The following is a 26,902-nucleotide window of genomic DNA, read 5'->3' as shown; positions in this document are numbered from 1 at the left end:
ACTAGTTATGCAACCGCTTGACCCCACTTTCATAGTCCCTGGTTTGTTCCACTATATTAGCAGACCCACATAAGGATGACTGGACAGTGATAAACAGGTGGGATGGAGTGTGCTTGGAAGTTGTTAACATGGCTCACCTCTCAATAGTCTAAAGCCTGTCCACAGTTCTAAAAGGCATGGGGCTTGACTTTGGCTGGTTCAGAGTATCGAAATGAAGTGTTCGTGTAGTGCAGCAGTGAGAAGAAAGGGCAGCGAGTCAAGCTGCTGCCTCAGTGTCGAAGACCTGGTTTCAATCCTGACTTTGGGTGCTATCTTTATGCAGTTTGCACATTCTCTCTTTGATTGAGTGGCAATTCACTGTATACTCTCATTTCCTCATACACGCTAAAGTGTGTAGAAATGTGGTCGAATTTGGAGCAAAGGGAAAATAATGGGATTAATGTAAGATTAAAATAAATGAATGGTTGATGATCAGCACTGAAGGATCTATTTCCTGTTATATTCTTCTGTGACTCCAAACGGCTTCACCCAGGATGATGAATTTTTGGAATTTACTATGCAAAAGGTTATTTGATGCTCAGCTTCTTAGTATAATCTGGCCGGGCTTTTGGATGTCAAAGTAACAAAGGATAAGAACAAAGTGATACTGAGATAAAAGGTCGGCCACAATTTTCTTGAATGCCACAGCAGACATCAGGGTCTAAATGGCCGCTTTCTGTTTCTCTTTCTCATCTTCTTTAATCTTGTGCATGACATAAGCTGCATTTAACTGACTGAAATTCCATCAATTCTGAGGAAGCACAGCACTGTCTTGGAATGGCAGTGCACTCCAATGACACCTTATTGACCATGTCTTACATTCCCTTCCCCAGCCACTCGATCATAGTGGTAATTGAATGTAGCACTTTGATCTAGTGGAGAAACAGATGTTTGGATTGCAGTTTCCCATCCAAGTTGGACTCTGACTCCATTTGGAAATAGTTTACTTTTCTCCCATGCTGGATCAAGCCTTTGGAACTCTTCATATTCCTCCTCTACAAGGATTTCTTCACAACAAGGTCTCCAGGTAGATCACCATCATCAAGCATTAATTGTGACTGAATCCACTTGGCATTAATATGAAAGGAAGAGGTTCTGTCTCACATAGATAATATTTTGAGGTGGAGGGATCTGGTTGTTGGGAGGAGATATGATGTTTGTAGTTGCAGAGGTACCTGGAGGTTTGTGTGACCTTAGATAAATTTTAAAACAAATTCACGTCATGTTTGAACTTCAAAAATTTAGGGTTTGGCTTTTGGTGGAGTGTTATGTATACTTGTGCGCTTAGCATTTTTGGAAGATTGTCTGAACTTTGGTGAGGTTACACAGGAGGCTTACTGGACTAGTATAGGAGGATTTAGGGACTTGAGTCCCAAGGAACAGCAAGAAAAGCTGGTATATTTCACATTTGATTTGGAATGGTTAAATAGGGATTTAATAGAGGTGTTCAAAGTTAGAGTGGATTTTGCGAATGCAGATTAGATCTTGAAATAGATTGAAATGATCTGGAACACACCAGGTAACAATAACGGAAGCAGCCTCCACAGGGGTTTCCAAAGACATATGGACATGTACTTCAAGAGGACTCATTTGCAAGGTTGAGGGGAAATAGCTGATGTATGGGATTCATTAAAGACTTAGCACAGGCACAATGACTTAAGCTGTCTCCTTCAAAGCCCTGTGATTCTTGATGAGCAGTTCCAAAGTGCAGCTCATTAACATGTTCTTCCACAGATCATTAGATCCTTGTTTAAATACTAGCTGTCATTCACATTAGTGGGTTTTTCCACTTCAACATGAGTTTACAAGGTTATTTAGACCAGAGTTTGAAACAAGAGAATCAAAACTACAATGTCTCAGTGAATTAAGAACAAATATTAGTAAATTAGACTGACACAAGAATTAAGAACACACAGGCTTAGATACATTCCACAGCCTTTCTGCATCCATTTGTAATCCCATTGTACCATAATATCTGTGGATGTTTTTTTGTTGCATATATTTTAAAAAATGCATTCTCTGCTACACATCTAAGTGATATTTCTGAGGTAACACAGGAAATGCTTAAAACACTGCCCAAAATGAAACAGCTAATTTTTCAGCTGGAAGACCTTTTGTCAGAATGGGGAGAGGGAAAACAAATTAATTTTAAATTGCAGAGAAGGTGAAAGGATGAAGAATTGGACAAAGGATGAATGTAAACAGCTGAAAAAGATTCTACAAACTCTCTCCTTCTCAACTCTGAATGTCACCTTGTAAGGGTCCATCTTGTTTCTCTTAATATGACAGATTTCACCTTGTCCCAATTTAATCAGCGATTTGCATACTTGATACATCGACAAATAAGGTGAATGTTATTTGGCCTTATTAATAGAGAAATCTTAGGAGGAAATGTAGAGTTTTCAGTTAATTCTAGAAAGTTGTACCGGAATGACAATTTTTGCCACCTCTATAATTGAGCCCAGAAACGTTGCTACCAGGATACAGTATTTTAAAATAAGATGTTCTATTTACTGCAACAGATAACATGTATCTTTTACAGAGTAAATATAAACTCTGTTGGCCACGTGGCCAAGTGGTTAGGGCGTTCGTCTAGTGATCTGAAGGTCGCTAGTTTGAGCCTCAGCCGTGGCAGTGTGTTTGTGTCCTTGAGCAAGGCACTTATCCACACATTGCTCTAGTGTCTGTGTGAGGACTGGCGCCCCACACAGACTTCCAATCTGCGCCTTGTCTGAGTCGACATTCCCTTCCCCTGTTTAAATAACAGGAAGTTGGCTTGAACCAATGGTTTCATTCTTGGTTCTGAGTTTGCAGGTTGTGGATCTAAGAACATAACATAACTGCCTTTGACTTTGCATGATCAGGAGAATACAGTACAGTTGTAGCGATCTTCTGGATAAATTGTCTCTGCTAAGGCAATTGAGCAAGTTAAATGGCACAACAGGAAGGGAAATAACATAGTTTTCCACGTCAATGTTTAGCCCTCAGCCAACACCACCAAAGAAGATTATTTTGTTATTTATCTAATTATTTTTGCAGGAACTTGTTCTGAGAAAATTGCCTGCTTGTTAGGTCGCAAAAGTTTGTGAGAATGACTGGGGTAGAGAACTTACTAAATTGTTCTTCAAAGGAGGTTGTACACTATGAATCAAGTGACCTTTAGTTCTGATGAGCCATTCTGTGGCAACTGTTATGCTAAGCTAAAGCAAAAATGAAAATTAGAATCATCCTAATATATATATAAAATATATAATGATTGTAATTTTATATATATTATATGTATGTGTGTATGTGTATATATAAAATCAAATTCAATTGGCTTTAAATAATTGTTACTTGTAGATTCACACAAGTTGTGCAATTGGTGCATACAGTTCATCATATTAGAAGTGGCTACTCTAAGTTGTCTTCTGAATTTTCTGATTTCTGATTCTCCTGATTTCAGATGAATTATTGATTCCACCCCAGGACACAAGTACAGACCTCACCGATGTCATGGAACAAATCAATAGTTCTTTCCCCAGTTGCAGCCGTAAGTACACTGATAGATTTCTCAAAAATATATGAATTTTTTTCTTTATTTCATTGTATGTGTTCAATGAATTAGTAATTACTATTGAACTTGTGCTTAGGAACAGTTCCATCAAGATTATTGATTCATCTGTCCTCAATAGCTACGAATACTTGTCCTTCCACAAGTAATGTGCTGGAAAGTTCTTGCTGACATTATTAAGCCAGGGTTTATCATAGTCTTCTTACCTTTTAAAACTTCTCAACTTGTTTGTTTTTCAGGTGTGTTTTACGTGGGTATAAATAAGGAGAAAAGATTTGTGGCATTGCCCCTTGTCACGTAGAAGGCAGAATGTTAAAAAGTTGCAAGATTTCACCTACTGTGTTGATTGTTAACTGAGCAGGAAGTTGCCAGCAGACTTAAGTTTGTCTTAATTTTAGTGTCTTCCCTAAATACTTAATTAAATCAAATAATTGCTTACCAGTTTTACTTTCATAGTGTTTGTTTCGGAAAGTTGAATTCTCACTGTAGCTTAATTCTCTGTAGAGCTCTGTGTCTAAAAGTGCTCCATGTTAGCTGCTGCAATTTCAGTTTAATCATTTTATAAAACACATTCATAGCTTTAAAGTGATTTAGAAGTAATCCACATTCAGTGCTGAATTTGTTTAAAGATAATGCACTGAGAACTGGAGATGGCTGATGAATCAAGAATGGCATTGGCACTTAGTGTCTTTTTCCATTTAAACTCTTCATTTACAGTCCCTCAGTCTGTCATTAAACAACTCAAACTAATACTTCTCCCTATGACCTTGAGAATAACATTTTGTCAGATGTAAAATTCAAACAAAAAATTAGAAGACCTGAAAAGGAAGTTTTCATTTTAACCATTGAGATATAAACTGGTTACCTTAATAAAGCTGAGATCTAAGTCGGAATGTTTTTAGCTCTAGTCAGCTAAAGCCATTATCAGCCGAAGTCCTACTCTTAAAGAGCTTCTCCCCCCACCCCCACCACTCACCTCCTTTCCTCCCTTGACCACATTGCTGCTTTAAAAAATTACCCAGTGCCTTTCCAAGCCAGACAGCAAAGGCTTCTTGCCCAATTGAAATGTTGTGCTTCATTGAATCTGTCTCAAAGTTCAAGATGTTTATATGCATTTTCACTTTCTATCCACCTGTTCTCCAGTTATATCAGAACCAGCAATGCAGTTTTGTTCCTTTGTGAGATAGTATTTTTTTTCTGTTTCCAGTTAATCTCACTTAAACCTGCATGTGGTTAACAGGAGCTTCTGTATATTTTATACTCGTGAATGGGAGGCATTATTCTTTAATGGCTTCCTCGTCCTCTCATCTATCTGTGATGTACTTCCTGTTTTTATATAGTCTGTCAATGTTGTTATCCAACCAGGTTATGGATAAATCATGAATAGCTACTCCTGGTTCTTCAGAGAAACTATCTGACCAAATGAAGAACCCTTCCCATATTAATACTGTCTCCTACCTCCCAACCTATTATTAAACTTATGTCAAAGTGATTGGACCCTTTATACCTGTCACAGCTAACTATTCCATCGAAATAGTGTCTTGCCAGTCATAATTCCATGATTGTCCTAATTAGACTAACGGTCAGGACATGGCTCTTGTTGCCATATTGCATTTTGTTCTGTCTTCTCATCCTCTTCCAAATTCTATTCAAATATTTCACTTCACTTAGTGCACAAATGAACCTCATTAACATATTGACTGGTACTGTTGAAGACTTGTGCTTCATAATAACCTGTATTTCCAACAAAATTATTGCAATGCAGCTGTGGTACTGTTATCACCTCTACAATGTAGAAAAATTCTCAAGTTCTCTTCATGTGCATTTGACCAAATTTTAGAGATGAACTGAGTGTCACTACATCAGCAACAAGGTAGAAGTGGCTTATTTATGACCACTGGCCTCAAAAGGGATAACTGGCTACAGGCCGACCGAGCCAAAGGAATATAACTGTGATTGTAAATCAATCCCAGGACATCAGTGCAAAATTCTGTGCCAGTTAATAACCTTCTCCAAATCGTCTGAAGCAGAGTTTTTTGCTGATTGAATTGCATTTTATTTTAGTGAAGCAACCATGCGTGCACGTTGCAAGAACTGGTCTATATTCAAGCATGGAATTTTAACTGGAGCAACTTAAATCGGCTCCGGTTTTGTGTACTGGAGAGCTCATTTGCAGTATGAGGGACCCATCTGCTTCAAGCAGTTGTCAATTATACTGGTGCCTGATGGAGAGATTTCCTGGTGGTGGCTGATGGAGTAACAGCAATCTGCCGTTGCTCCAACTCTAATTATCTTACTATTTCCAACCTGTCTTGAAACTTCTTCTTTAAGTGTGATATTCTTTCATTATGGCTGGAAGGAGTGCCAGAGGTACTAAAAAGGATGATTTTCCTGCCTCTTTGGATTCTATTATGGATTTGCTGCAAAGTCATACACGAGAAGCCTCTGAGAAGTTTTAACAATTCAGCACTGAAAATAAACAAATAAATAGTAAATTGGACTCTATTCAACAAACTCTTAATGAATACGATAAATGTATTAAAAATAATGAGGAAAATTTGTCATCTCTGGAAACGGAAGTGAATGAATTGCAGAAGCTTTGTGAAAAGCAATCAAAGTCCAATGAAAAGTTAAGACAGAAGATTATCAACCTAGAAAATAGAAGTAGAAGGAACTACCTACGGGTTCTGGGTCTCAAAGAATTAATCAAAGGTAATCATCCTATGGAGTTTTTTTGCAAGAATTATTTCTGGAGATTTTGACGTCTGTACCTATGATCGATCGAGTTCACAGATCTCCTGCGTTTAGACCTCCTAATGGTTAGAGACCAAGATCAGTAATAATCTGTTTTCAGGAGTTTAAAACAAAGGAACTCTTAATTCGCGCATCTCGTCAAAGAGGCATGATTACTATAATGTTCACAAGATTAGAATTGTCGAAGATTATTCGCCTGAGGTTATGCAGGAACGTGTTATGTTCAAAGAAGTTATGTCCAAGCTTTTTAATAAGGGCTTCAAGCCTTCCCTTCGCTACCCAGCCTGACTCAGATTCACACTTAAAAATGGTTCTTTCGAATGGTTCCGCTCGACTGTTCAAGCACAAAAGTTTTTAAAATCTGAAGGCTAGCTGTTTAGTTTCTCCTTACATGAAGACACAAGATTAAATGAGAAACTTTTAATTCACAAATCCCGTCAAAGGGGCATGATTGGTTATAGGGTGGAATATTAAGATTCTCGAAGATTATTCGCTTGAGGTTATGCAGGAATGTGCTAAGTGTAAACAAGCTCTGTTGGAATTTTTTTAATAAGGGTTTTAACCTGTCCCTTAGCTACCCAGTTTGACTGAGAAAATCTCATTAAAGATGGATCCTTCGAATGTTTTCGTTTGCTGAAGCACAAAGATTTTTTAAATTTGAAGGCTAACTGCTTAGTCTGTTTTTCCATGAAGATATAAGATTAGTGTTTAATGTCTATCTGTATAAATAATTGTATCTTTTACTTTTGGAAAACCTTTGTAACTAAATTCCTTTCGTATTTTTTAATACTGTATTTTTGATATACGAGAATTAAATCTCTTGGGTATTGTTTAGTCTAGGTTGGGATATAAATAACCTTGAAACTAATTGGAGCGATCACCAGACTTTTTGGGGGGGGGGGCTGTCTGTAGTTATAGATGCCCACTTTCTATTGGTCGGTTTTCTTTCTTTGGGAGGTGGGTGGGGGTATGATTTTCCCCCCAGAAGCTGTTTTCGAATTTTTAGCCAACTTGTTGCTTGGTTACCGTTTCTCAAGGTTTATGGCTTGGTTTTTAACTTACATTTTAACCCTTCCTTTAAATAATATTAAAAATGGGCCAACCTATTAATTTACTTAGTTTTAACGTGAAAGGGTTAAATCACCCTGTTAAACATAATAAGATTTTTGCTTATATTAAGAAATTTAAGATCCCTTTTATTTTTTTTTACAAGAAACTCACATACACAAATGTGATAATCTACGCTTTTTTAGCCGTTGGAATGGACCTTGTTTTCACTCTTCTTTTCAGGCTCAATCTAGAGGAGTTTTGATTCTTTTCGATAATATACTTTCCCTTGTCCAACATAAAGTAGTGTCTGATACTAATGGACGTTTTGTTACAGTTTCAGGAAAACTAGATAATAAATTAATAGTATGTGTATGCCCCAAATGTAGATGATCCAGGATCCTTTGAGCTTTTTTTTTGTTTTTACCGGATCTGAATGGTCCATATAGAGTCCATATGACTAAGCTATCTCATTTTTATTCGGATATATCTCCTTACTGTGACAGATGTAATAATGGAGAAGCTTCATTAATCCATATGTTTTGGACTTGTCCATGTCTTGAAAAATATTGGAAGGAAGTCTATCAAACTTTTTCTTTACTTTTCAAAGTCAATTTTAAGCCTAATCCTCTGACGGCCGTATTCGGTATTGTTGCAGGACAAGATAGCAAGCTGAAGACATTTGATTTACATATTTTGGCCTTTAGCTCCGTTATAGCTAAGAGGGCACTTTCGTTTAAATGGAAAGATGTTTCTCCTACTCATGTTCAAGGGTTATGCGACGTTATGTCGTGCTTTGATTTAGAGAAGATTCGTTGTTCAATTTCTGAATCTCGTCAAGACTTTCAAACATTGTGGGGACCCTTTCTGAATTAGTTTCAAAACTTTCAAAACCCTCAATTCGTTGTTTAAATTTAGATGTTGGCTACTATTAATTTTTATTATACAAGAAGGTGTTTTACCTTTTTTCTCCCTAATAAACAGCTTCGGTCTTGGTAGGGGTTAGATTTTTTTTTGTAATAAATTACACGTTTGTAGTATATTTCAATATAACTTCGTCTAACCTACATGATTATGGGGTTACGGAGATTGTTATTATGAATAGATACAATGTAATTGGTAGTTTTTTTGACCTTTATATATACTTTCTTGTACTCTGTATTCTTCTATGTAGAAACTATTAAAAAATATTGATAGAGAATTATACTGGTGCCTAAGAAGAACATGGTATCCTGCCTTAGTGACTGTCAGCCAGTAGCACTTACATTCACAGTGATGAAGTGTTTTGAGAGTTTGGTATGAAAGACATCAACTCCTGCCAGAGAAGTGACTTAGTTCCACTCCAATTTGCCTACCAGCACAGAAGGTCCATAGCAGATGCCATTTCATTGGCTCTTCACTCAACCCTGGAACATCTGGAAAGGAAAGATGCATACATCAGGATACACTTTATTGACTACAGCTCAGCATTCAATGCCATCATCCTCAAAATTAATCAATAAACTGGACTTTGGCCTCAATACCTCCTTGGATCCTTGATTTTCTCACCTGCAGACCGCAGTCCGTTCAGATTGACAACAGTATCTCCTCCATGATCTCCCTCAGCACAGGTGCACCATAAGGCTGTGTGCTTAGTCTGTACACTTCTTGCTTTACACTTATGACTGTGAGGCTAAGCACAGCTCCAATGCCATAGTCAAGTTTGCTGACGACACCTCTGGCGTATGGCCAATTCAAAGGTGATGATGATTCAGCATATAGGAGGGAGATTGTAAATCCGGCTGAGTGGTGCCATTAGAACAATCTCTTACTCAATATCAGCAAGACCAAGGAGCTGATTACTGACTTCAAGAGAAGGAAACTAGAGGTCCATGAACTCGTCCTCATCAGAGCGGATCAGCAACTTTAAATTCCTCGGTGTTATTTCAGAGGATCTGTCTTGGACCCAGCGTGCAAGAGCAATTATGAAGAAAGCACGGCAGCACCTCTATGAGTTTTACCTTCGGAGTTTGTGAAGATTTGGTATGACATCTAAAACTTTGACAAATTTTTATAGATGTCTAGTGGTGAGTATATTGACTGGCTGCATCACAGCGTGGTATGGAAACTCCAATGCACTTGCACGGAAAACAGTATAAAAAATATATAAGGCCCAGTCCATCATGGGTAAAGCACTCCCAACCATTGAGTGCATCTCCATGCAATGCTATCACAGGAAAGTAGCATCCATCAGGGACCCCCACTACCCAGGACTTGTTCTCTCCTCACTGCTGCCATCAGGAGGAAGGTCCAGGAGCCTCACACCACCAGGCTCTTGAACCAAAGGGGTAAATTCACTCAATTTCACTTGCCCTGTCATTGAAGTGTTCATGCAATCAATAGACTCATTTTCCAAGGACCCTTCATCTCACGTTCTGGATATTCATCATTGATTATTATTAACTTCCTTTGGTATTTGCACAGTTTGTTGTCTTTTGTACATTGGTTGAACATTCAACTTGGTGCTGTCTTTCAGTGATTCTGCTATGATTATTTTATGGATTTATCGAGTATGCCCACTAGAAATAAATGTCAGGGTTGTACATGGTGACATACAGATACTTTGATAGTAAATTTACTTTGAACTTTAAATGGCATGGAACATTCAAGTTGGATATGTGCAGGTAATAGCCATTGTAAATAAGGAAGAGTCTCACCTTGCCCTCCTGACAATCAATGACATGACCATCAAATAAATTATAAGAAAGATATGACAGAAAAGATACCAGCATGGATAGAAAGTTTGGCTGACTGGTACGAGACAAAGAATGGGAATGAAGGGCGGGGGGGGCTTTTTTGTTTGGCTGCCAGTGAGTAATGGTGTTCCGCAGGGGCTGGTATTCGACCACTTCTTTTCACACATTATGTCAGTGATTTGAATGATGGAATTGATGGCTTTGTAGCCAAGTTTGCAGATGATGATAAGATAGGTGGAAGGGCAGGTAATGTTGAGGAAACAGATTGCAGAAGGACTTAGATGAGGAGAATGGGTAAAGAACTGGCAGATGGGATATAGTGTAGGGAAATGTATGGGCATACACTTTGGTAGAAAGAATAAAGGCATAGACTATTTTCTAAATTGGGACAAAATTCAAAATTCAGACATGCAAAGGGATGTGGGAGTCCTTGTGCAGGTTGAGTCGGTGGTAAGGAAGGCAAATGCAATGTTAGTATTCATTTTGAGAAGAGTAGAATTAGGAGCAAGGGTGTAATGCTGAGCCTTTTGTAAGGCATTGTTCAGACAACATTTGGAATATTGTGAGCAGTTTTTGACTCCTCATCTAAGAAAAGATGTGGCATTAGGGAGGGTCCAGAGGAGGTTCATGACAATTATTCTGCAAGTGAAAGAATTAACGTATCAGGAGCATTTGATAGCTCTGGGTCTGTACTCGCTGGAATTTAGAAGAAAGAGGAGGGATCTCATTGAAACCTATTGAATATTGAAAGGTTTGGATAAAGTGGATGTAGGGAGGGTGATTCCTGTAGTGCAGGGTCTCCCAGTCTGTCATTCATAACCCTTCAGTAGGGGTCCATGGGATAAATAAAGGTTGGGAGCCCTGCTGTAGTGGATGAGTCTAGGACCAGAAGGCATACTCTCGGAATAGAAGGATGTCCAATAGAACAGAGATGAGGAATTTCTTCAGCTAGAGGGTGGTGAATCTGTGGAATTCGTTGCCACAGGTGGCTGTGGAGGCCAAGTCATTGGGTATATTTAAAGTGGAGGCTGATAGGTTTTTGATTAATCAGGGCATCAAAGATTTCAGAGAGAATGGGGTTGAAAGGGATAATAAATCGCTAAGATGGAATGGGGGAAGAAGACTTGATGGGTTGAATGGCTTGATTCTGCTTCTGTGCCTTCTGGTTTTAAAATCCCTCATCGCCCTTCTGGTGATCACCTGAACTGACACTGGTATGTCATTTACTTCCTCACTCTCCACCCAAGAGACATCTCAGCTATATAATACAATTCAAACAGTTCTTGAGAAGACATTCCATTCACCATTTTAAACACCTATTTGTCACACTGAATTTTTTCTTCTTCCATACCAGAGTTGGAAAATACATTTCACTAACCAACTGTGGATTCCTTGACAGCATTCCCAGACATGCAATCCTCACCCCCTTGGAAGCGTGGCAGGCATATAGCAGTACTGTTTTAGATATTTTAAGCAATTGTTTGGTGACTCTGAAAGGCATTGCTTATTGCCCATTCTTTATCCATTTAATGATATGATCTATCAATATTTGATTTGGGACAGGGTCACTACAGGCAAGGTCATGCACTTGAAAAATTGTTGCACTGTAAACTACATTGTCCTCATTATTAGTGAGAAATTGTGCATGAATTTGCCATGGACAACAAAAGCTGGGTCCATTTTCTTTGTACTCAACATGGCCCAAAACAAATATATTGTTCTAACGTGTAAATATTTATAAAGCATATTATTCTAATATGTTTTATAAGTATTCATGCATTAGAGTAATAATTACACAATGTTTATATACCTTAAAAGAAATTGGATTAGCAAGCAAACTAGTTCCATTGAAAATAATTGGCTTTGAAAGCACAAGGTATAACTGTGTGCACGATGACTCTCCTCTATTCGAGCATTGCAGGGCAGAGAATGTTATATATTACAAGCTATGTGCCAGAGATAGTTTTGCTGCTGTATGCATCTGCATGTTTGGTTCTCAAGTTTAATTTCCAGCCAAAATTGATCATGCTTTTTCTGCATTCCACAGATAATGATGCAGCAATTTGTCCCACTCACCAGAAACATTGAGGTTACCATTTCCTGCAATTACCAACAGCGGTTATGAAGAAAAGGAGAACTGAATCAGACCTGAAGAGAATCATTCATTCCACAAGTCTGCCTTGCTGAAGGAGCTTAACTCTGAAGATCCAGCCCCTAGTAGTTTTAATTATTGCCTGCTCTTCTTTGCTTTTGCTATGCAATTGTAAAATAATGAAATGTAAAATGTTGAAGTTTGCAAAAAAAAAGTACCTTTATTTGTACAAACATGCACCTAGCAGGAGGAAAACTTTTTATCACTTTTTACTCATGGTGTGAGAGAATGTTGATACAACATTCACAAACTCCTTGCATTTTACACTGTTTTGAAGAAAATAATACTCTAACACCAGCCTCTTAGAAAATAGCCTTACAAATAAGTCTCTGAATGTTCACTAAAGAAAGTAGCTTATTTTTGAAGTTCTGCCAAAGTCTTGCAAATATGTGAGGAGAAATTTTCTCCTCTTTAGTGTGAATTTTAATGATCTGTGCCCAAGCAAATTTTATGAATAGGGAAGATATTTTAATGTATTGTAGCCATGTAAAGCCATGACCACCTTTCTACCTCAAGCTCTCCTTCCTTTGTAATCATTCTCACACAGTACATTCCATTGCATATTAAGCTTTCATTTGCATCATACCAAATGGCAGAAGGGTCTAAGTATTTGGTTAGTCCTGATTTGCTGGTGTCTTCATTTCTATTTGATTATTTTGCTAAAATATAATTAATGAGAATTTGCCCTACATCCTACTTAAAACACCCACCCCTGTCACCTGAATGACAGAATCACTGACCCAAAAGGTAGGTTCCACCACCACACTACAAACTTTCACATTATCTTCCTTCAGTAATTGACATTATATTTTAACATGTGAATTCACCATGTGATCTTTGAGGTATATAAACTATATCTTAAGTCCTGATCACATCTGACATCACTACATAATTCATTCAAAATAAAGTTCATTTATACAACAAACAAAAACAGAAAATGCCGTGTCATTTTTATCACTGTGGCTTCACTGTTATTGTTGGTTGCTTTGTGATGTTTGCTGTGTTCTCTTGAAGGAAATGCAAAGCTTTTGGCTGCTTACATTCCAGTGCTTGAATAAAAAAAAATGTATGGTCTGGTGTTAACAAAAATCAAAATATATCATTTAATATTGTTCTTTGCAATGTTAGGTTTCAGATTTCATACCAGCCTTACTGGACACCAAGAAATTCCAGTATTGTCTCTTGCTAAACTAACATGCTTCAACCTATTTCTTGGCTAGAGGGCAAAAAGCTGACATTTCATTCCAAAGTTCTTCTATAGGAGAAAATAGAATAAACATCAGTAAATTTCAATCCAGCAGCAGAGTAAGGTAATTGACATTGAAACGGTAGATAATGTCTCTGTACATTTAAACTTGAGAACAAATAATCAACTTAAAACTGAGAATTTGTAACAGAAAAACCAAGACGTAAACCTGTTGTACTGATCAAAGTACATTTATTATCAAAGTACGTATGCATGATGCAACCTTGAACTTCATCTCCTTGCAGCCAGATGTGCATACATATTTGAAATGCATTATATGGTTGCTTCCTCAGTAGTTTTGTCCATAACTTAGTTTTTTGAACTGAACTTAGAAATTATTTGATAAGCCAAAAATTATGCTTAACTCCATGACAGATTACTTCTGCAACTTCTGTACATTTGTGTTTAGAATATAAGGTAGTAAGTACAGCATAGGAGAATGCCCTTCAGCCACGATGTAACCCCAAACTAAACACGTTAATAATCAAATGTTTAACGGAACTAATCCATTCTGCCTACACAATGTCCATATCTTTACATTTACTGCAAATTTTTGTGCCTATGAGCCTCTTGAATTCCTCTATTGTTTTGCCTCCACTTCCACCCAGGCAGCGCATCCTACACACCACCCTCCTTGTAACAAAAAAACGTGCACTGCACACTTCCTTTGAATTTGCCCTCTCTCACCTTAAATGCATGCCTTCTATTATTAGACCTTTTGTAAAGTAGCTTGTGAACATACCTAAGCCTTTCGGGAAACAAGAAAGATGCACGGGATGCAGCAGTTCCAGGAGGAGACTCACCCCCACTTTTTAAAGGCAAGAAAAGGGCATTAAGAATCAGGGACAGCTATGTTCTGTGAATGATTTTTTTAAAAGATCATTGGAAAAGAATGAAATTGGACCAAAATGTGATGATGTGAATTAGCTGCCAGAGGAGGCTTGTATTAAATAATATCAAGGAGTTGGAGGATGAAAGATGCCAGTGAAAATGGCTAGTCCTGGTGAAGAATTACTGCCAGGTGAAAAGCTGACAGGAAATAACATTGATTTGTTCTGAATTACTTAGTTTAATTAGCAAAGTAGTTCGTTTCCATAATACATCTTTAGGGTTACTTAACTGCTAAAATATTGCTTTTAAATGAAAGCAGGACTAATAATGAGCATGACCCAAGGCGTACATAGTCTTAACATGTCATTGTTAATATTTCATTACAGCTCAGCATTGCTGCAACTTAATTATATTAGGCCATCAACTTATTGCCTTTTTTTTTGGAACTCACTGTGTGCAAATTAGCTGTTATGTTTCCAGTCTTAAAAGATTTTTGTTGGCCATAAAGCACTGGGAATATGCAGAGATTAAGAAGTAGCCTGTGTAAATATGTTTATGATTCAATCATGTCTTGGCTTGTCCTTCTGATAAAATGCTGTTTGTGATAACAAAACTGTTCCAAGCCTGTTACAATACCCTTTGCTACTCTTTGCTGATAAACCCTTACCAAAGGATGAAGCTTCCCATTCTGATGTTGAAGTTGCCCAGGAGTTTGTGTCATGTTAAGCCTCTTTGATCTGATCTGAAGTTTTCAGGACTGGATGCCAATGGTTGTCAGGTGGCTGATAATCACAGAGGGAGTCAGTCTTGATATAAAACTAGCCTATTCCACTTTCTTTGTAAAGATGTTCCTCTACAGTTGGTGCCTCCCCACTGCCACACTCTCCACCCCCTAAAGAAGAGTATTAACCACATTTAGCCCAGTGTTATTGTATCTGAGTAGTAGATAACATTCAAGTCTGTCACTTTTTGGACCTTGTCCAGACTTCATATTGTGTATTGTGTAATGCTTGGGTGTAGTTTCTTTTAATGTGGGGCAATTATGGCACATAGTCTTTGGGGACTAAGATGCCAAGCTCATCAAGAAGGTTACACTTGGAATAGAGGGACTAAAGAACAAGTAATAGTTTTTTGTATGTGGGGAGATTAAGTAGTTTAGGCCTGGACATAGAACATTTCATTGAAATGTGCTAAAATTTTAGAAAGCTTGACGTGAGAGATGTCAGCATATTTTCCCGGTTGGGGTGTCTTAAAGCAGGGATAACTGAAATTTGTATTTATAATGCTTTTCTGTGAAGGGAAATGGAATCTTCATAGTTATTTTATAGAGAGCTCTCATACACCTCAATTTAGACTCCCCTCAACCACCTCAATACCAAAGAGGAACATTTTGGATCCAATCCAACTCTTCCTTTGATCCCACGTGGCTCTACTTTCAGGACCAGCAGATTGTATTGAACATTGCTAAAGCCTGTGAATATCAAATGCACTTCCCTCATTAACCCACCAAAAAAATCAAATCTTTAATCAGATAGATCTATTCGTTAGCAAAGCTACACAGTCTTAGATTAATCTGTGCCATAAAAACGAAGGTTTATTCTGTCCTTGTGATTCAATAATTTGTCTACCTCTGAAATTGAACTAATTGCCCTGTGGTTGATTGTTTTATTCCCCTTTAAACAACAGTACATTGGTATAAATTCTATCCTCTGGTACCATCCCTGTGAAGAAGAAGCAGTTGAAAGTAATGGCTAGAGCTTGGCAATTTCTCCCAGTGCGTACTGTGACAGCTCGGAATATATTTCATCTGAGCCTGATGATTTATGCAAGTCTCAGGATGCTAATATTTACTTTTTTACCTCATTTTTTCCATTATTATTCACATTGGTCCTCCCCAAGAGCATCAACTTTTGTGAAAGCTATAAAGCAGTCACTGAAAAACTTACCCACACCCTTCGACTCCACAAGCAAGTCTTACATATCTTCTTGCTCTTGTTGTACAATATATTAGGTTTCTTTAGATATAACCTCACTTTTTCTTCATATTGTCTTTTGCTTTCCTAATTTCCCTATTAAATTTAATTTGAACACTTTGCATCTTCCTTGATAATTTCAGAGGCACTTAGCTCTCAATATCTCACAAGTTTGTTTCCATTGTTTGTTCTGAATATTTTACATCTACGCATCCTGTCATTCAATGGACTAGATGTAGCAGATCCATTCTTCCTTTGTGAAAATATACTAACCTTGAGCTCCGTGAATCTTACTCCTGTGCACCTTCTCCTGCTCTGAATCTGCTTCACCTTAAAGAAACTGTTGGCAGTCCACTTTTGCATAACTACTTCAGTCAAATAAAACTGGCTTAACCTGGTTAGTTTTGATTGATTTCACTTTGTGATTTTCTATTGCAGTATCACTCAAATTAAGCTTGTTTCAAAAAGTTGTTTTCTTTGAAGTGTAGAGTTTTATTTGATAGAAGTACATTCAGAAGAAACATAGGAAGTTGGATTAATTGAGGGAAGAAGCTATTTCATGACATGATTTATGCATTTATATCAGTTTTTGAGCACTAGAGCTAGCGATGAACATTTTTCAAAAGGGGTGTTTTAATGGAATGCAATGCCTCCTCCAGAACAGATAGGAAGCTAATTTACTCCTCAATAAAGTCCAGATTGTACCATCTGAATTATATATAAAGAATATTTCTGTGAGGATATTTCAGTAGAATATTCAGGGAATTGCTTTAAAGCTTGTAAAGAAATTGCATTTGAAGGTGAAAATCTGTTCATAAGAGAAACCCTTCTGGCCTAAATAATGATGAGAGAAACAGAAGTAGGAGATACTGGTTATATAATAATTATGATAATAGTTAGTTTCAGTTGTAAAACTGGTAAAGGAGGAAATTATTGTACTGGTAATGAAGGACAGTGCCTGGGTAAATAATGATGTGGAAATAATATAGATAAAGCTAAGAAACTCCAAGGGGCACATTGTTTATTGCAGTTGTTGACTTCCAACCCTGCCCCAGTCAGTGGTAGTGTTAGTAAAGGAAGAGAAAGAATGAAACTGGAAATTTAGAGACATGTGGGAAAGAGGAACATTGTGGCGTCCATTAGTCTCGCAAGACCATGGATCTGCACCTGGAAAGTCTTGCATCAGTATGTGTTGGTAGAGCAGTGTCTGTTGTGGCTGTAGAGGCCCCACACAGTAGTGACAGTCTCGGCTGCAGCGAATGCACTTCAAGGTGCTGTCCTCCAGTGTTGTCTTGGTGCTGGTTTTCCGAAGAGGAACAACTTTAGTGACTTATCTACCAGCTGTGTATTAGTCAATAAATCCTATATAGACAACCACCAAGTTTTTTTTTCCCCCAAGGGGCTGGTATGCCCAGAAAATGGTCCACATCAAGATTTTCCATAACTTAAAGCTGTATCATTTACACACATATCAAGAAATTTGAGTTGGAAAACATTTATTTTTCCACTAAATTCTATGAGAATAATTTATCATATTTTTGTGTAGTGATGTGGAAATTTTGAAAGGTCAGATTTCTGTTGCCCAAGTGGCCATAATGTACAAGTTACCTGCTGTGTGTGCAAGCTTTTAAATGGCAAATGGAACCTGTTAGAGAAAATATGATAGGCTAGATATTGCGCAATGTGAAAGGAATATCGACAGTCTTGCTAATACACAGTGACCAAGGAAGTGTGATCTAACTTGATGGAATTCGTCATGGAGATAGAGAATGAAGTTAACTAAAGCACTGAACATGAACAAAGAAAACTATGAGGGTACGAGATTTAAATTGGCTATGATAGATTGGGAAATGATAGTGGATAGGCAATGGATAATATTTAGAATGTATACATGAATGGCAACAATCATCAGGCCAGGCAATAAATTTGAAAGGAAAGCATTATCAAATTTGCCAGAAAAGCAACAGACCTGAACACTGAGAGCAATTTAAAATTCTGCAAATGAGGACATAAAGATTAAGAGGAGGGAGATGGGAGTTAGAGTGCAAGGTTGCTGGGCATATTATAACAATTGTAGGAGTGTCTCTAAATATGTGAAGAGACCAAGTTAGGTAGACAAATGCAGGTCCCCTTCTACCAGAAAAAGAGAAGATATAATTGAAGCAAAGAAATAGCAAAACAATTTGAGCACACTTACCCAATAACAAACCAGATGGGTTTGGAGAATCAAGAATTTAAAGGGGGGGGGGAGCTAAAGTAGATCACTATTAGTTTAAGAAATAATCTTAGAGAAATTAGTGGGGCAAAGGGCAAGCTGTTTCCCAATACCTAATAATCTATTTACCAGAGGTTAAACAACATGCCCCAGAAATACTGACTGCATTGCTGGTCATCATCCACAGTTCCATGGACTATGGAGCATGACAAATGTCACCCCATCACCCAAAACAGAGAGAAAAATAAAAATGGGATTACATTCTAGTGAAACTAACATTAGTTATGATAAAAATCCCTTTTAGAAGTTATAGCATGAACACTGGAAAATATTAGCAGAATTAGACAAAGTCAGCATGGGTTAATGAAGAAGTCATATTTAACATTTTTCTTGAATCTACAAAAGGAAGTAAATAGTTGTATTAGGATTTTAGTGAACTTTTGGCGAGGTTCCCCAAAATAGGTAGTGAACAGAAGTCAAGTACATAGTGTTGTTTCGGGTCAAGACTCTTAATCAGGACTGGAAAAGAAGGGGGAAGAAGTTTGAATAGGAAGGAGTACTGGCTAGAAGGGGATAGGTGAAACCAGATGGGTCGGGGAGGGGTGGTGAAATAAGCTGGGAAGTGATAGTTGGCGAAGGTGGGGAAAAAAGAATCTGATAAGATAGGAGAGTGGACCATGCGAGAAAGGGAAGGAAGAGGGGTACTGGGGAGGTATAGGCAGATGACCACAAGATATAGGAGCAGAATTGAGCTATTTGGTCCATTAAGTCTGCTTCATCATTTCCCTCAGTCCCAATCTCCTGCTTTCTCCCTGTAACCCTTCATGCCCTGAACCTATCAAGAATCTATCAACTTGTGCCTTAAGTATACCCAATGACTTGGCCTCTACAGCTGCCTGTGGCAATGAATTCCACAGATTCACAACTCTCTGGCCAAAGAAATTCCTTCTCATCTCCATTCCAAAAGAACAACCCTCTATTCAGAAGCTGTGTCCTCTGATCTTATACTCCCCCACTGCAGGAAACATATACTCCACTGAGGCCTGTCAACATTCAATGGGGTTCAATCTTCTGAATTCCATGAGTACAGACCCAAAATCAAAAGCCACTCCTCATCTGTCAAGCCTTTCAATCACGGAATCATTTTTGTGAACCTCCTTCGAACCCTCTCCTATGTCAGCACATCTCTTCTTAGATGGCCCAAAACTGCTCATAATGCTCCAAGTGAGGCCTCACCAGTGCTTTACAAAACCTCAACATTAGATCCCTTGTTTTGATATTCTGGTCTTTTTGAAATGCATGCCTTCCTTACCACAGACTCAACCTACAAGTTAACCTTTAGGGAATCCTGCACAAGGATTCCCAAGTCCTTTTGCACCTCAGAATTTTGAATTTTCTCTCCATTGATAGTCTACACCTTTACTCCTTCTATCAAAGTGCATGGCCATATTCTTCCCGACACTGTATTCCATCTGCTGTTTCTTTGCTCGTTCTCATAATCTGTCAAAATCCTTCCATAGCCTCTCTACTTCCTCAAAACCACCTGCCCCTGCACCCATGTTGTATTTGGTCTAGGTAACTTATCTCCCTTCAGACTTTTCAGGGAAGAGAAGAGCTAAGAGGGGAGCTGCAGCAGGGAGTGGAATAAGAGGGAAAAATTACTTGACGTTAGAGACATTAATGTTTATACCATCAGTTTGGAGGCTACCCAGATAGAATATGAGGTGTTTCTCCTCCAACCTGAGAGTAGCGTTGTCATGGCAGTAGAGGAGGCTATGGATTGACATGTCCGAATGGGAATGGGGACTGGAATTAAAATAGTTGGCCACCGTGAAATATTGCTTATGCAGATGGTGCAAAAGTGCTCTGAAAACAGTCCCCCAATCTTTGTTGGGTGTCACCAATGTAGAGGTCACATTGACAGCACTGGATACATAGGCGACCCCAAAAGATTTGCAAGAAAAGTAAGGCACATAGGTTTGGGTTAATGCACCGGCATGATTAGGGACTGATCGACAGACAGAAAATAGGGAAATTGTATCACTTGGATGGCAGGTAGCAACTAGTGGGTAACTGTATCGATCAATGCTTGGGCTTCATCCTTCACTCTCTAATTCACTGCTTCTCGCCACCTCATCACAGTTCTAAATATGATATCCAGTACCACAAGTCTTGTCCTCCTGAATCTTCAGCTAAGTCATCTGTATATGATCTGTTCAGTATTAATTTTTTTTTGTGTTCCAAGCATCAGTGAATACAGACTTCACCTCCTCAGGCAGAAGTCCTGTCATCCCACAAATCTGTCTAGTAAGTGTACATTGCAGTCCCTCCATTAAAAGGTCATCTCTCCTCAGATAAGCAGATCAAAACTCCAGGTGACATCTTGCCAAGCCTGTTTAAATGCAGCAAGATATCCTTGCTCCATTATTCAAAACCTTAGAATGAAGACTAACATTCCTTTTGCTTTACCCAATCTATTACTGTTTAGAAAATAATATGCCTTTTTTTTAAACAAATGGATAACCTTATGAACATATTATACGTTGTCATACACCTGCATATATTTTTCACTCACCCAACTTGCTGAAATCACAATGGAGCTCTTTGGCTCCTCCTCATAGCTCACAATCCTCATTGCTTCATTTTATCTGTAAACTTGTATATACTGCATTTAATTCCCTTTTCAGGATCATTTAATGGGAAGAAATGCAGATGGCAGTCAATCCAGTGAAACAAGATGTAATTTCTTTGGGATGGCCACACAAGGCAAAGGAATGCACAACGAACGGTCAGGTACTCAGAAGCACAGAGCAAATGAAGCATATTTATAAATCCCTGATTTCAAGGTCTGCAGTTGGCCAAGGAAATTGTGCAGGAACTGTGTAAAATATTACTAAAGGCATAGCTGGAGTATTGCATGCCGTCTGTAAAATTCTGCTGGTGTAAGAGAGGATGCAGAGGTGATATGTAATGTTCCTGTCTGGACATTCATAGTTTGGAGGAGCAACTGACTGTGCTGAGATTGTTTTCTTGAGAGAAAAATGAGAGGAGGAATAATTAAAATGTATACAATTTATGACAGGCTAAAAGTGTCCTTTATCCAAATGGTCTTTTGTCTGAACATAGATTTAAATTAATTCATAGATGATTTCATGGGGAACTTCCTGGGCGGAAAAAGATAGCTTTCAACATATGATTGAAAGACAAATGACAGAGTCATTTCTTTGTCCCCCATTACTTCCTCTCCTGCATCATTTTTTTCAGCAGTCTGATATCTACTCTCACCTCTCTTTTACTTTTCATATATCTGAAAATAAAACTGTTGGCATCCTCTTTTATGTTATTGGCTAGCTTTTTTTCATCATATCTTTCCTTATGGCTCATTTAATTACTTTCTGTTGGTGTTTAAAAGCTTTCTAATCCTTTAACTTCCCACTAATTTTTGCTTTATTGTATGCCCTATCCTTAACTTTTATCCTGTCTTTGACTTTCTTTGTCAGTTACCTAATCCACTCTTTTGAATATTTCTTCATCTTTGGGATGTATCCACTGTTCCTTTTGAGCAGCGCTCATGCACAGTCGTGCAGTAACTGAAATGTTCCCTGTGCACATAGCTTTAGTTGCTGAACAGCTCAAATTTTCCTTTATATAATGTTAATATAACTTTAAAATTATACTAATGTTATTTTGAAATCTATGTTAATATAATTATGAAATACCCTGCAATTACGTTAATATAATCGATAAGTTTACAAAATAATATACTTACAACCTTTACTTTGAAATATTTTAGAACTTCAACATATTTACATTGTCAGTGTTTCAAGTTACAAGACATACAAATTGTAACAATAAACACAGAATGGAAGTCTGTAACTCATTGTTAATAAACCACTGAACTCCACTATCTAGTCAAAACATTTTACTTTTGCCCTTATGCCTGTCAGTTGTTTTGACTGCTTGACATCGTTTACATTTGTTCTGAGTCATGGATTGTGTTTGTTTGATATGAATAATTCTATATTCTGACTTTTTTGGTAAGTCATCTTTCAGAAAAAGTCAATCTAATAAGAATTTTTCAATTAAAAATAAGTGTAAAATTAATTTCTATAAAATTGTTTGCATGACAGATTATTTTAGTAAACTCAAGAAAATTTGACTTGTTAAAGTTTTCAAATCATAATTATTTTTAGCATCTGAAGGATGTCAAAAAGATAAGCAGATGAGTTAAATGCTTTGAAGAGCAAAGCTTGTACAAAATTTAAGGTATAGAAAGGCTTTGGCAACCCATAAATACTGAACTACCATTTTCACACCAGAAACAAAAAGTAAAAATTGGCGCTATTGTTACTTATCAAGATACAGCGATGTTGTATGCACCATTTATTCAGAAGTAAAAGTTGGGGGCGAGTTCAGTTGTGGGAAAAAAATTGGGAGAATAGAAATTAGATTACTTAAAATGACACCTTGACCAGAGAATTCATATAGATGTTGTTACCAAATTGCAGAAGAAATGTGCAATTTTGCACATTAATTGAAACTCCAAAAGAGCAATAAGTGAGAGTGAAACAAGATGCATGAAAGAAGTCTAACTCTGATATGGTCAAAGTGGTAATTGATAACATGATCTTAGCAAGTAAAAATTAATGCTTCTAGGCATTCTGTGCAAGAAATTCATGCATATGTGGCCAATAAAGTAAATATACTAGAGAGCTGACGCAGCAAGAACTGTGCACTTGAATTTGATCGAGTGCATAAGCTTTGTGCTTCAGTAGCAGATAATGGAAGAATTGAGGAAATCTGATTCCATACACTAACTACTGGCAAAAGTACAGACATTTCTGTACAGGAAGAGTTTATTTTGTATTTTAAGTTTCGACTCAATAATGAAACTTCCTATAAGACTGTTTGTGGGTATTTTGAAACTAACTGCATGTAACAGTATCACTATCATTGAAGCAATAAAAAACAATTATATCAACAACAATCTTGATACTCAAAAGATTGGCATGTTTACATCAGATGGGAAAATGTTATGCTTGCAAACAATAATGGTGTGCAGCAGTTCTTTGATGAGAATATGCAACATTGTATTGCGTACAGAGAAGCCCTGGGATTGGATGGAAAAAAGAATCAATTATGTATAATACAGAAACCCTGCTACCAACGGTGTATATAATATTCAGTTCACCAGGTCACCCAGTTTAAAAAGGAAAGCTTGGAGAATTAGCTCATGTCACAAAATGTGATTTGTCATTTTAGGCCATGAAACAAAATTAGATGGCTGTGAGACATTTTGTTGTTACTGCTTTAATGAGGAGTTACGTAGTATTGTAAAGAGCAAGTTCATGAATGTAGCAATTCAATCAGCAGTTACTGCCTGGAGATTTCGACCAAGCCACAATATTGAGTTGCAATAACTGAACTGTCCTTTACGATGTTTTAGAAGATCTGGCATCTTTTTGTAAATTCCTTCAGAAAGGCTTTTTGAATACAATTGAAGCCCAACAGTATGCAAACGCAAAAATTAACGTGATACAGTCACAGTATTTTGGTGATACCATTTATTGGATTGACAAAGTGAAAAATATACTTGCATCCATAAGTTCTGACATCAATACTGCATCTATCATTTGATAAACTCAACATTTGTATTGTCACTTGGATAATAGACTTCCTGACGACGAGTTAAGAGAATGGCAAGCTTTTGACCCTGTTGCAAATGCAAGCAGAACTGATTTTGAATTTGGAAAAGAGGATATGACCCAACTGACAAAAAAATACTCAGTTACTATTGATGATGTTTTTGAGGATATTGGGGATGCAGGGATTAATGACCTTCAAGGACTTTGTACTTTGCATAAATTGCGTCCTTTGTTTTTGCTTCGCACAGCTGTGAGGTTGTGAAATAGCTAAACTACTTCTTTGTTTCAATCAAGGACAGAACTGTCTGATTCTGTAGAGTAACAGATGTGTGTGGCTGACAAACACACTCAGAGGCTGACTACTTCTTTGTCTGGCCCTCTGTATCTTGTAGTTTGACAATCTTGTACTAAGAATTGGAAAACAACTCCATATATGGTTAATGATGGCCTCTTTGAACTATATAAACGTTGTTGTCTGTAACCTGCTAATAGAGGTCCGTTACGAGCTCCAAGAGGGAGAGGAACGCTGTCCCTCTTGTAGGCAGCTCCGGAGCCCCTCGCCAGCTGAGTTTGAGTAAATAAACTGGTGAAAAGGGTGAAGTAAAGAACTGTTTGTAGTGTGGTTATTGGTCTGGCAAATTTAAGTTTACACTAATACGAACTTTGACAAAAGTGTTGCTTCAAAAGTATTGCTATGCTATGATTTCAAATTTGTCATTTCTGAGAGTTAAAACTAGTTCAATTAAGACATATGTTGAACTATGCAAGGGTAGATAAAAATATTATGGGAATCCTGTATAGGCCTCCAAACAGTAGCCAAGATTTGGGCTGAGATTACAAAGGGAGCTGGAAAAGGCTTGTAATAAGGGTAATGACACAATTGAAATGGGGGACTTAAATAGGCAAGGTGATTGGAAAAATCAGGTTGGTGTCAGATTGCAAGAGAGGGAATTTGTTGAATGCCTGTGAGATGGCTTATAAAGCAGTTTGTGTTTGAGCCTACTTGGGGAAAGGCCGTCTTAGATTGGGTGTTGTGTAATAGCCCAAATCTTATTAGGGAGGGAACGTAAAGGAATCCTTAAGTGACAGTGATCATAATATGACTGAATTCATACTGCAATTTGAGAGGGAGAAGCCTAAGTCACATTTATCAGTATCACAATGGAAGAAAGGGAATTAGAGAGGTATGAGAGAAGAGCTTGACCAGGTGAATTGGAAGAGGATACTGGCAGGGATGATGGCAGAGCAGAGGTGGCTGAAGTTTCTGTTAATGGTTCATAAGGCATAGGATAGATATATCCCACAGAAGAAGTTGTTCTCAAATGGCAGGGGTAGGCAACCGTGGCTGACAAGGGAAGTTAAGGACTACATAAAAGCCAAGGAAAGAGCAGATAAGGTAGCAAAAGTGAGTGGGAAGTCGGATGATTGGGAAGCTTTTAAAATCCAACAAAAGTAAACTAAAAAAGCTATAAGAAGGGAAAAGATGAAATATGAAGGCAAACTAGCCAGTAACATAAAGCAGAATACCAAAAGTTTTTTTCAGCTATATAAAGAGTAAAAGGGGGGTGAGAGTTGACATTGGACCACTGGAAAATAATACTGGTGAGGTAGTAATGGGATTCAAAGAAATGGCAGATGAACTTACTGGGTACTTTGCATCAATCTTCACTGTGGAAGACACTAACAGTGTGCCAAAGGTTCATGACTGTCGGGGAGCAGGAGTGAGTGCCATTGCTATTACAAAGGAAAAAGTGCAAGGCAAACTCAAAAGATCTTAAGGTGGATAAGTCACCTGGACCAGATGGTCTACATCCCAGAATCCTTAGAGAGATTGTTGAAGAGATACGATGCATTGGTCAGCATCTTTGAAGAATCACTCGATTCTGGCACGACTAGAAAATTGCAAATGTCACTCCACTCTAAGATGGGAGGAAGGTAAAAGAAAGGTAATTATAGGCCAGTTAGCCGAACCTCAGTGGTTGGGAAAGTGCTGGAGTCTATTAAGGATGAGGTTTTGAGGTACTTGGGGACTAATGATAAAATAAATCAAAAGTCAACATTGTTTCTGTAAAGGGAAATCTTGTCCTTCAAATCTGTTAGAGTTCTTTGAGGAAGTAAAAAACAGGGTGGACAAAGGAGGGACAGTGGATGTCATTTACTTGGATTTTCAGAAGGCATTTGATAAGGTGCCATTCATGAGGCTGCTTAACAAGATAAAATCCTATGGCATTGCAGGAAAAATATTGGCATGGATAGAGGAATGGCTGACAGGCAGGAGGCAGCAAGTGGGAATCAAGGGGATCTTTTCTGGTTGGCTGCCAGTGACTCGTGGTGTTCCTCAGGGGTCAGTATTGAGGCAACTGCTTTTCACATTGTTTGTCAATGATTTAGATAATGGAATTAATGGCTTTGTGGCAAAGTTTGCAGATGATACGAAGGCAGGTGGAGGGGTAAGTAGTGCTGAGGAAGCAATGCAATAAGACAAAATGGGAGAATGGGCAAAAAATGGCTGATTGAATACAGTGTTGGGAAATCTACGATAATGCAATTTAGTAAAAGGAACAATAATGCAGATTATTATCTAAATGGGGAGAAAGTTCAAATGTACAGTAAGACTAGAATATATAGGAGTAGAAGTAGGCTGTTTGGCCCATCGAGTCTGCTCCACCATTTCATCGTGGCTTATTCATTTCTCTCTCAGCCCCAGTCTCA

At 37.9% G+C, this 26,902-nt stretch overlaps 1 protein-coding gene across 8 annotated transcripts in view; it reads left to right on the top strand.

Moving 5' to 3' along the window:
* The window catches only part of LOC140201367 (utrophin-like), a 524,122-nt gene extending 507,401 nt beyond the window's left edge, over positions 1-16,721 (top strand). For 5 of the 8 annotated variants that reach the window (XM_072265376.1, XM_072265377.1, XM_072265374.1 and 2 more), the window contains 2 exons: positions 3,485-3,571; positions 12,176-16,721. In XM_072265376.1, the coding sequence (XP_072121477.1) occupies positions 3,485-3,571; positions 12,176-12,216 (128 nt within the window). In that variant the 3' untranslated portion in view covers positions 12,217-16,721. The remainder of the gene's footprint in view (positions 1-3,484; positions 3,572-12,175) is intronic. The other 3 variants (XM_072265383.1, XM_072265382.1, XM_072265381.1) reach the window with 2 other exon arrangements.
* Positions 16,722-26,902: the final 10,181 nt, after the last annotated feature.

This window comes from Mobula birostris, chromosome 8 (assembly GCF_030028105.1).
Source record: "Mobula birostris isolate sMobBir1 chromosome 8, sMobBir1.hap1, whole genome shotgun sequence".
Lineage (NCBI taxonomy): Eukaryota > Metazoa > Chordata > Chondrichthyes > Myliobatiformes > Myliobatidae > Mobula > Mobula birostris.
Note: the sequence above shows the minus strand (reverse complement) of the source record. Positions and strands in the feature narration are given on the sequence as shown.